Genomic DNA, 11,888 nt, shown 5'->3' with positions numbered 1-11,888 from the left:
ATTACCAGTGTGAGAAACTGGGGGTTTGACCAGTAGGCGACTGTTTGAGTGATTTTACACATGCGAGGAGTGAGAAGGATGCTAAGCCTGCGGATGATGTCTGTGCTTATTTATTTCCTTTACAAAAATTGTTAACATACATCCTGCTCGGAGTCGCAGACCGTGTATCGACAAGTTCATATTGTGGCGAAATCTGCTAACTCTCACTTGCTTGTAAAAAGATAACATGCGAAAGATTCGACCCATGCCGTCGATTCATCTGTGTGTGGGCCTGTGTGTGTGTGCGTGTGTTGGTCAGTTGTCGTGCTGGTTGTCGATAGATAGATGTGTGAAGTGTAGTGTATGGCTTGAGTCGCTGTCGTGTGTGTTTATAGATTCTCAATGAAATCATGTGCGTGATGTGACAAATACGTGCTTATGTTTGTGTATCAGCCAGCTGTTTGGCCACTTCCTAAACTTGTTCCAAACATTCTGCGTCTGCATCTTACAACGCGTGACTAGGAATGGAATGAAACCAACAGCTCCCAGCTAATCCACATGTCGTGCATGCCATTGATTCCGCATGTAAACCATGTGTTGGAGTGGCAGAAAGAGTAATGGCGGAACAGCACTACATCTAATCAAGAAACAAGGAGTTAGTAAATGTGATAAAAGGTAACAATCTAACTTATGTTTTGTATTCATTTTGAGAAGATGCCTTCACTTCCACACTTATTCCCCCGCTGCTGAAGTGATAGAATTCTGTAAACTATACAGAGTGAATGGTTGGTCACACGCAGCCGAGTACAGCTCAGTGTGAGAGGGCGAGCGAGCAACATCACCGGATAGAATCCTCTCTTTATCTTTCTACATTCTTCGGAACATGCAGGATACCTAGTGGGAACACTGCGCGAGAGGAGCAGTGTCAGAAACACAGAACAAGAAGATGCTAGTCTGGCCTCAGTGATTGCCTCCTCCCGTGGCGATCTGAAGACTCTAAAAAATGCCCGAAATCTCAAGAAATTCCATTGACGTCAAGTCCATCTTGGATAGATACCAATCGATAGCGAAGCACAAAACAACTTTAATTTTTATATATGTATAATAACATGGTTTTCAAGTCAGCATGTAGTGTGTTGTTGTAAAACCCTGTACCAGTAATCCCATGATTGCATAAACTAAGCGATATTATGAGAGAAGCAATACTATGATGGAATGTATAGTCCATATGTGTGAAGACAAATCATTATAAATGTCGTTACTCAGGAAGACAGTAATCCGGTAGAAGTTATCTAATAAAAACATAAAATATGAGTTCGTTTAGTTTTTTCCCCAATCTAGGCGGTTGTAACACAATCAAATCAAGTTTGGGTGACCCCGACGTGAATCCAAGTGTACGTGCCGAGGACAGTGGAGTTCGGAGGCGGTGCATGAAAGATTGAAAGGTACTTTAATAGAGAGCAGAATAGGACATGTTGTCGGGATCGCCAGCCCGGGTCGACAAGAGACAAGAGGCAAAGGGGCACACAACCATATATACGGCAACCACATAAAAATGTCCGTGCGGGAACAATAGCCGAAACCTGTAGTTCCCAGTTTGAATTTATGAACCCAGTGCTATACAATAGGGTGGTCCACCACAATAGGCGCTTCACACCAAGTACTTTTCCGTACTTAGTTCATCAGAACTCTTTCAGTTCTCATGAACTAAGTACAGGATCCGCGTTCACACCGGAATAAGTCCCTGGGAAGGATTAGTCAATGAAGACCGCTGACGTCCACTTCTTCTTCTTCTTCTTCTTCTATCTTCTTCTTCTTCTTCTTTCTTCTTCTCGCCGGCCAAGGCCACCATTATGAACACAGAACTGTAAAGCCAGATCTCTCTTTTGATATTTTTACAAAATCACTGCCCTTTTAAACTCTATTCTTGTTATTTTTTAAGCAACTTTTTTTGTTACTGTCATATAGGTTTTTATAACTGTTTTTAATTTAGTCTCTAATGCTCTCTTAATAACTATAATATCAGTATCAAGGTGTGCTTTAACCTCCACTGAGCTGAGGTTATTATTGAGCCATCTCAGGAGAGAAACTCTCCTTCCACCTGGCTTGTAGAAAAGCTTCTTAAAATTCGTTAGCCATAGCTACGCTAACCAGATGCTAATAAAACAGATCGCAAACTGGGTGCTTACAAACTAAAGACAGCCACGCAAAACACTAGCGGTGTGTACTGGCTCTATGGTACTCGCAATATCTGAAAGAGCTGGAGCCGGGCGAGTTCCAGTTGCTCTCCGTCAGCACTCTAGTCTAGTCTGACACTCCCTTTCCGACGAGCATACCACCGTGCAAGACACAGTTACAAGCTCGTGTTGTGTTCTAAGGAACCTGCCCTTGCGCCAGGAAAAACAGGCACTCGCAATTGTTTATTATTTTGCGCGCGGTCTCAGGATTTCTCTTCCATTTCTTTGAAGGTGAAACGTTGTCGTATAGTCGGACTGAGCGGACGCGGACGGGCGGGGCGGACGAGGACCCCCCCAATAACGAAAACTCTTCGGTTCTCGCGAATTCACACCCGATCACCAAATCAGCGTTAAAAAAGCGGATGCGCCTGCAAATCGGCATATAGACAGATAAAAATAACAGAGATATATGTTGTCATTATTTAGTTACAAGACTTCTATAAGAGTATTTGTTTCTAAATTGTTTTAGGGTTTAGGGCTTCAACATTATGCTTTGAATAATGACAAATAACCACAGGAAACAACCAAAAGAACCCATCTATGTTTATATATTTATGTTTGGCTATTAAAATATGTCCTCATTGAGAGAGTAATTCATTGAACAGGAATGTTTATATTGTGTATTATTACACATACTGTAGTGATATTGAAAGGGCGGACGCAGGACCGTTCTTCTTCTTCTTTCTTCTTCTCTTCTTCTTCGTTTTCTTTGAGTTCTACTGGCAGGCCGCAAACCACTTCACGTATACTGCCACCTGAAGTCCTGGGACTCCCAGCAGCTCTACTTCAGCTCTACGCCCGTGATGCGTTTTTATGGTTAGTCGGACAATTCTCCCTCAATAATATAGAGGTACATTAACCGTGCTTTACCTGACTCATCAAGCACTAGGAGAGACGGCAGGAGTGTAATTTCCCGTGTTCAGTGAATGCAACGAGGCAAGACACCAAGACCAAAAAACCAGAGAGTTGCATCGACATAAACTTGGTCTTATTGGCTGACAGGTACCGATCCCGTGACAATGTTTAAACTGTCCAGTCGGATCTGAGTTTTGAGTGGACATAAGACCATTTTCTCTTAAAAAAGAACGACAATTCCAAGTGGTGGCTCCAGTGGCGACCTGGTCATTAAGGGCAACAGTTCCCACTAGTGCAGAAGAAAGGTTCTAAAATAATTATTACAAAAAATTAATATAATAAAATATATTTTAAGGATCATGTTTGATCATCGGGGATTTCGTCTGTACAGTTGCTGTTGTAGCCCTTTGTTCTTCTAATTAAGTGTCTACAGTGTGTGCCTATTGAGCTTTACTAGAGCCCATGTGGACAAAACCAAAGACTTTGTAATACATAATATATTAGCGAAATAACATATACACAGAAGTTCCTTTTCTTATTTGCTGTCACATAAAAAAAACTTTTTGGGAGTTTTTACGGGGCGTGGTTTTGCAATCCGCCCAGTGCAATCAGACATAGGAACCTTTTTCTCCACACGGAAAGTATCTGCTCTCTAGCAGGGGACCGAAAAAGGGTAAAGGTTCTCATGAACTAAAGTTCCTAGTTCCGGATGTGAACGCACATTTTCAGAATGATATCGGACTATACTGGGAAAAAGTAGCCTACTCTGATGCGCCTAATAAAACCGAAAATAAAATACGTCATAACATGCCAGGAACCAGGAGAAAGTTTATAACGGAATAATCTGGAACCAGCTCTTCTTTTCAGCGTTTGACACTCCTGATAAAACAGGATGTTGGTCGCAGAGAAAGGAGCTTGGTAGGTCAAGCGCTCTGACTCCTGATCTGGTTTTGAGGACAGACTTTGCAGCCATTGGATGCTTTAGAGGCAGGGCTCTCCAACACGCTCGATCACGGGCAGCTTTTCAGTAGGCTGCGCCGCTCGATTATAGCATAGTCAGGCTGCTTATGGATTTTTCGGGCGCGGCTGGACAATAACGTTTTTTAATTTAGAATGTGTTTCTGTCACAGCGAATATCAGAAAATCGGTCGGGTGAGCGCAGAGATCAGGAACAGACGTGATAGCGGGCACAGGCGACACCACTAGCAGCACGGAGCAGTCTGTTCTTCAGCGCGCGCGCGCGCTTTCTCCAGCCAACAGCCCAGTCAGGACCAACAGCAGAAATGAGCGCGGCTCTGAATCAGGGCGCGCTGTCGCTGCGCTCAGAGACACACAGGTGCCCCTTCTCACCAACGCGTTATCAGCTCCGCTCGGAGGCTGGAGCCTGGAAAGTAACGTTTTTTCCTGTTTCCAACACCGCAGGGCGGCGCGCGCTCTTAGCTCCCGAAATGCCGGTCACCTTCATCTCAAAAAATTGTCGTCTAGAGGCAAGAGCTTCGGAGCTAAGAGGCGCGTCGCTTACCGTCGAGGCGTTGCAGGAAACTTAAAGCGGCCACCTCCCTGAACATGGGTCGACTGAAGAGTGCTCGTCATGCGCTGCGCACAAGCCAGTTAGTTTTTGAGCAAATGACTAGAAGGCAACCACACACATTATAAATCAAAAAGAAACACACGCTTATAAAGTCAGGCAACACTACCAGGGCTTCGTGTGATTCTGTTTATTTTGCACCTTTACTTTGACCATCCCGCTGCTGTTATTGATCATTGTGGAGGAGTAGGCAGACTTTTTGTTTGTATAGCGTTATGGTGGAATCAATACATGGGACTGGCACAGGTTGTCATGTCCGACTATCACATATGCAAATACGAATGTGCTGTAGAAAACGGCATATGTCACAATAGGATAGCAAGAGCAAAGTAGTCAGTCCCGCCCTCGAGAAACCGACTACTTGCTAGTGCTATCCTATTGTGGCATAAAGATTTTCTACAGGCACATTTTACCGCGTATTTTTCATTATGTGATAGTCCGGACATGGAAAACCTGTGCAGCCCGTTTTTGTTTTATTGGTATGTGATTCCATCCGATAACTGTATAATACAAGAACAAAAAGTCTGCTACTCTCCACAATGATCAATACAGCAAGCGGATGTCTAAAGTAAGGTGCAAACTAAAACAGAATCACACGAAGCCCTGGTTAGTGTTGCCTGACCTTATAAGTGTTCTTTTTATAAGTGTGTGGTTGCCTTCTAGTCATTTTGCTCAAAACTACTGCTTGTAGGCAGGCATGACGAGACTCTTCAGTCGACCCATGTTCAGGGGAGGTTGGTTTAGTTTCCTGCACGCCTCCTCTTAGCTCCGAAGCTCTTGCCTCTAGACCGACAATTTTTTGGAGATGGAAGTGAACCGGATTTCGGAGCTAAGAGGCGGCGCCGCTGCGGTGTGAACAGGAAAAAACGTTACTTTTCAGGCTCCAGCTCCGAGCCGGAGCTGAAAACGCGTTGGTGAGAAAGGGGCACCTGTGTGTCTCTGAGCCGCAGCGACAGGGCCTGATTCAGAGCGGGTCATTCTGCTGTTGGTCCTGGACTGGTGTTGGTGGAGAAAGCAGACTGCTCCGTGTGTGGTGTCGCTGTGCCGCTATCACGTCTGTTCCTTGATCTCTGCGTCACCGACCAATTTGATATTCGTGTGACAGAAAAAATTCTAAATTAAAAAACGTTATTGTCCAGCCGCGGCCGAAAAATCCATAAGCAGCCTGACTATGCTATAATCGAGCGGCGAGCTACTGAAAAGCTGCCCGTGATCGACGTGTTGGAGAGCCCTGCTCTAAAGCATCCAATGGTGCAAGTCTGTCCTCAAAACCAGATCAGGAGTCAGAGCGTTAGACTACCAAGCTCCTTTCTCTGGAACCAACATCCTGTTTTTATCAGTGTCCAAACGCTGAAAAGAGAGCTGGTTCCAGATTATTCCGTATAAACTTTCTCCTGGTTCCTGTTCTATTTTATTTTTTAAAACATATTGATGTAAATACATACACATATCGATTTGTTGTATAAATATTGCAAATCAAAACCTTTATTCACTAATAATTACCAAAAATCGTAGTTCTATCTCCTGTTATCAATGCATTCACATTGCCCGCCATGAACTTCCGGGGAACAATCCTCGTCTGCATGAACCACGTGACGATAACCGTTTTTGGACTTCCGCTGTCGTAACTCTTCTATCTATATGGCGCTGGTTTTTGCCACACACATTAAATAGGACAATACTCTGAGCATGCGCAGTGTAGTTTTTACAGTCACCGTTCACTTAGACAGTGAGAGGGAGGGCATGATCGGGTTTTGTCCTTTATATATACAGTCTATGGTTTTGTCCCACATGGCTCTAAACAGCTCAATAGGCACACACTGACACTAATTAGAAGAACACAGACTAAAACAGAAATGTACAGACGAATCAGATGATTAAACATGATCTTAAAATATATTTTATATATATATATATATTTTTTTTAGCATTTTTTTGTAATCATTATTTTTAATACTTTCTGCTGACACTAGGTGGGGCTGTGCCCCTAATGACCAGTCGCCACTGGGTACAGAAGTGTCACTGCCTGATCCAAAATGCAGGGGTGAATCTTCCAACTTCTGTTTAAACTTTATCATAAAGATCTTTGAAATACATCATTAAAAACATCTTCAAAAAATGTTTTAAGTGGTATTTATATTTACAGAAATTGAAATTTAGATGTCAGGGTTTGGGACAGCTACTTCCCAATAGAAAGTACCCTATAAATGTTGATTTTGTATATAGTTAGCTTACCACTATCTAATTAAATGTGTTTTTAAATAGACCATAAAATACTCTTAGTATCTATGTATGAATACTTAATTGTTTTGTTTGTTTTTCTCTTGTTGTAGGACCGCACTTTGAACTAACTCACCATAAAGAAAAAGATGATACAAAAAAATGCATTGTATTCTCTACAAGGTTATTCTGTATTAATGTATTACTACATTTTTATTTGCAAAATCTTAGCTATCCAGCCCTTTATTCTATTGCATGAAACACCAATGCATAGCCTTTCATTTTATTTTATATTTCTCCATAGGGCAGTAACAATCCATTGTTTTTTCTAACGTTTCTCAACATGATTATATTCAATCCATTTCTAGATGGGTTTTGATCAAATAAAAAGAATACAATTTAGAGATGTTTTGCAATACTTTCAAAAACGAATTGTGTAAAACAGTTAATATATTTATTTTCTTATTATTAATGTAAAGTTATTCTGGAAAATTTACCGTTTCCGCCATGACGTGTTCTCCGTTGCCACAGTAACCATTTGTTTTGTACATTACATTTGAGAGGCAGTTCGGTCGTCGAAACAATAGACGGTATCCACACTTACACTTTTATCCGGGTGTTTTTCAACTGCAAGTAACAAGGTATGGTATTACATGACTTTTTAAAAAGTATTTTTATAAGGCTAGTGAGAAAAAAACACGTTTCTCATGTCCGTTTGACACCAAGATAAGTTAAAATAGTAAAAACCACGTTATTTGGGGCTTGCTAACGTAAACAAAACATGTAACGGTTTAAAATGTTAGCTATCTACAAACAATTGTCTGGGCTATACAACATAACGTTTGTCATGGTTTAATGTATGTTCAATTTCATCAATCATCAACTCTCGAATCAATATGATCCATATTATGCCTTTTACAAAGAAATATTGCATTTTGATTGTGATGAATTGTATAAAATGAACTTTAACATTTGGTTTAAACGTTTTTTGTATTGATTTAATTGTGAAAACCTTCAAGAAATATTTGTAAAAATACTTTTTAGAGAAGGGAAGGAAACACAACCTTAACAGGTTATTCTAATACTTTTTTACTGTACTGTATTTCTATGTTTCTGTAGTGACCATTTTTGGGAGAGAAAAAACATTCCAACACTGTCTGAAAATACAATGACGGTTATTTTTACTAAATATGTGTACTTTAGATATGGTACAATTGACGGACAAAGTTTTGGGGATAAAACATACAACATTTCAAAAATATATCCAACCTGACTTTGAACCAATTCGGTAGAATGGCCCATATAACAACTATATCAAAATTCTTAAATAGGATACAAAGTATACACCAGAGAGGGGAGCTGGACTCTGTGTCTATATTAATGATGCTTAGTACTCAAACATACTCAAAGTTGATCGACAATGCTTACTTGATGTTCTTTTTTTCCTTTAAAATATTTCTATTAATTTTCAAACAAGAGTTGTTATACAATGTAGAATATACTCTTACAGTGGCAGGTCGTATTTAGGCAAACGTCAAATGTTCTATGGCAAAAGATTGCCATAATATCTGTCCTGATAAATTAAATACCCATACGTTGCTGCTTCTTCCTGAAGAAAATGTAAACAAAAATGATCAATTAAACAATGTGTTATCATTTTGTATCAATGATAATAATTGAAACTTGATCCCTGAACATAAAGAGATTTTGGTTTCTAGTGCCATCTCATATCAACCAACTAAGGTAGGATTCAATACATTTGCACTGGATGTGTTTATGTCTTAATTTCCCTTTACTTTAGAAGTGCTTTCCTTAATCTTTCAACATAAGGCAGCCACATTTCCAATCATTTCTTCATATATGTTTTTAGTGACCTACCAGAGGAGCATAATGTCTATCTCGGACCGTAGCATCGAGCAGTGTGTTGGGCCTGATCTTGAGAATATCGAGGTGATGCGGAACCACTCTGTGCTCTTCAGAGCAGAATGCAAGAGGCTCATCCAGGATACTGACAAAGCATGCAAACGCATGCAAAATGATGACAACAAGCAACTAGGTAAGTACAGTAGGAAGACAAATAAACACTGTGTTTAGCTCTAACACATAATGTTGTAAAGACCACAGAGCTGAACTGTTTTTCTTTCCCCCCCCCCCCCTCCGCCCCCCCTGCTGTTCAGATCAGCGGGTCAGAGACATCCAGTTTCTGAAGAAGGAGTTGGAGCTGAAGCTGGAGGAGATTATCCTGGAGATCAATGTCCTCATAGAGTTGCAGAGGAGAGTGGGGAAAGCCCTGGGGGCCTGCAGAGAGCCTCTGAGGGTCACCGTGGTCTGTCTGGAGGAGAGGTGAGCAGTGGTGTGAAGTAAAGTACATCTACTCAAGAACTGTACTTAAGTAACATTTACATTTTGGCTACTTTGTACTTCTACCCCACTACAATTCAGAGGTTAATGGTTTACTTTTACTCCACACATTTTTTTAAATAACTTTAGTTACTTTTGAAATATTGATTCATGATTTGATTTATATTCAACACTTAAATCAGACTTTAGTTCCACCTGGAGTAAATCCACAAGCTACCCTGCAGTATACAAAGTCATTCAAAGTAGCTGCACCTTGACCAGCTTTGAGAACACTCTCATGATCAATCATTATAAAACATATCATATATATTATTCTGAAATGGGTCAATCTGCATAATGAGCACTTTTACTTTCGGTACTTTAACTATATTTAGATGCAAATACTTTTGCACTTTTACTTGATTAACATTTACAATTCAGGACTTTTACTTGTAACAGAGTATTCCTACACTCTGGTACTTCTACTTAACATAATTATAATATACTTCTCTAACCTCTGGAGGTGAGGCTTGAACCATCAGGAGAAACATGCACAATATGTATTGGGATTGGGAGCTATTGCTAGTTTTCGGTATCATGAAGTTCTAACTTTTACACTACTTTCTCTAACTATGAAGTTTACATGTTAAAAAAAACAATATCAGTAAGGATGAGTATGTGATAATTGTTTTTTGCTGTTCCCTGGTTTTCAGAATGAAACGTGTTCCTCCTGAGAGGCTCCATGATGAGGTGGACAGAGAGCTGCTGAGGGAGAGGGGGGTGATCGAGGGAGTGGCTTCCCTTCTGCACCGTGTAGCCGAGCAGATCACTGAGCAGATACGGTAGGGAGGAAGAACTCTGTATGATCTATACAGGACACCTTACCTTTCTAACGTAAATTGTCTATAAAACTGATAAGAAAATCGAATCACAAGATATGTGGCACGGAAAATAAACACAGAACATGTTGCTTCATGTTCCAGATTGAATCGATCCATTAAGTACCATCTGGAGCAGGATCTGAAGGAGAAGTTTGCAGCTCAGTGCATCGACAACTCGTGTGCCTTAATGACCGCTCACTCCACCAACAACCAGCAGAGGCCCAAAGACACCCAAACTCTTCTGCAGAGGTAAACCATAAAGCCAGGAAAGCAATATAACATCTGTGTAAAGGCAGTTTCTAAGCTATTTTGAAATTCATGATTTCAATTAATTACATTACAGCACAGAACAAGAAGACATTTTGTTAGCTTCAGCTGTGTATAAGTTGTTTTAAACTCCCTCCTCTCTCAGCTTCACAGTGACTCCAGAGCAGTGGGAGAACATCTCGGACATCAACATGGCCAAAGCAGAGCAGCAGCAGGTCAACTCTCTGTCCCTGAGGGCCATGGTGGAGTCTCTCCTGGAGCAGACGCTGGCCGACATGCAGAAGCAGTTCCAGGCCACCACAGAAACATTTCAGCTCAACGTCCACGAGATCAAGTCTGCAAAGGGACTGATGGAGGATCAGCTGGCTAAGGTAATGCAGATAAATGTGAGGTGTGTATTCGACAGGAAGGAAGTGGGAGGCAACTGTTGGAAAAGAGAAGAACTGGCTTGATTTATCATGTCAGTATTGATTTATTTCTCCTTTTACCTGAAGTGCTATTTATCAATCTAGATTGTTTTGGGGTGAGTTGCCGATTGTAGAGATAAGCCCATAGTGTAATGTCTCACAATTAACCAAGAAAAAATAATGCCCATCAAATAGTCCACTGACTTTGTTGTGAGTTGCAGATTAAATTAGGAACAATCTTTGCCGAATTGAAGATGCACGCTCCCTTGGGGGAAGTGATATGGAGGCCAAGTGTAGTTTGGTCAAAAGAAAGTAGTTGCTTTTGAGTTTTTTTTTAATGTATTTTTTTGGAGCTTTTGACCACCATATGCCATTATACTGGAGAGAAGGCAGACATCTCTACAGCAAATATCTCCAACGCTTGCAATTCACACCAAAACAATGTAGATTGATAAATAGCACTTGAAGTAAGATTAAACATATTACTTTTTTATTTTGAGGATGACGGCCCATTAAACATGGCCACCATCATCGCAAGGATCCTGGAGGGGGCCTGGGAGTACGCTTATCCGGTCTACATGTGTTTTGTAGACTTGGAGAAGGCGTATGACCGAGTTCCGAGGGAGTTACTGTGGGAGGTTCTGCAGGAGTATGGGGTGAGGGGGTCTCTACTCAGGGCCATCCAATCTCTGTACTCCCAAAGCGAGAGCTGTGTCCGGGTCCTCTTGGCTTTGTCACCAATCCTGTTTGTAATATACATGGATCGGATTTCGAGGCGTAGTCGTGGGGGAGGGGGTCTGCAGTTCTGTGGACTAAGGATTGCACCACTGCTTTTTGCAGATGATGTGGTTCTAATGGCTTCATCGGTCTGCGACCCATCACTCACTCGATCGGTTCACAACCGAGTGTGAAGCGTCTGGGATGAGGATCAGCACCTCCAAATCTGAGGCCATGGTTCTCAGCAGGAAACCGATGGACTGTCCACTCCAAGTAGGGAATGAGTCCTTACCCCAAGTGAAGGAGTTCAAGTATCTCGGGGTCTTGTTCTCGAGTGAGGGAACAATGGAGCGTGAGATGGGTCGGAGAATCGGAGCAGCGGGAGCGGTACTGCAGT

At 41.5% G+C, this 11,888-nt stretch overlaps 1 protein-coding gene across 1 annotated transcript; it reads left to right on the top strand.

The window, feature by feature from the left end:
• The first annotated feature begins 7,430 nt into the window (after positions 1-7,430).
• LOC104954107 (tektin-1-like) lies at positions 7,431-11,434 on the top strand. The gene is made up of 7 exons (XM_010781165.1): positions 7,431-7,520; positions 8,750-8,935; positions 9,057-9,222; positions 9,933-10,061; positions 10,203-10,349; positions 10,513-10,738; positions 11,366-11,434. The coding sequence occupies exons 2-7, from the start codon at positions 8,770-8,772 to the stop codon at positions 11,432-11,434; spliced, it is 903 nt and encodes a 300-aa protein (XP_010779467.1). The 5' UTR covers positions 7,431-7,520; positions 8,750-8,769.
• Positions 11,435-11,888: the final 454 nt, after the last annotated feature.

Source organism: Notothenia coriiceps, unplaced genomic scaffold, assembly GCF_000735185.1.
Source record: "Notothenia coriiceps isolate Sejong01 unplaced genomic scaffold, NC01 NC01_scaffold00000491, whole genome shotgun sequence".
In the NCBI taxonomy this organism is placed as follows: domain Eukaryota; kingdom Metazoa; phylum Chordata; class Actinopteri; order Perciformes; family Nototheniidae; genus Notothenia; species Notothenia coriiceps.
Note: the sequence above shows the minus strand (reverse complement) of the source record. Positions and strands in the feature narration are given on the sequence as shown.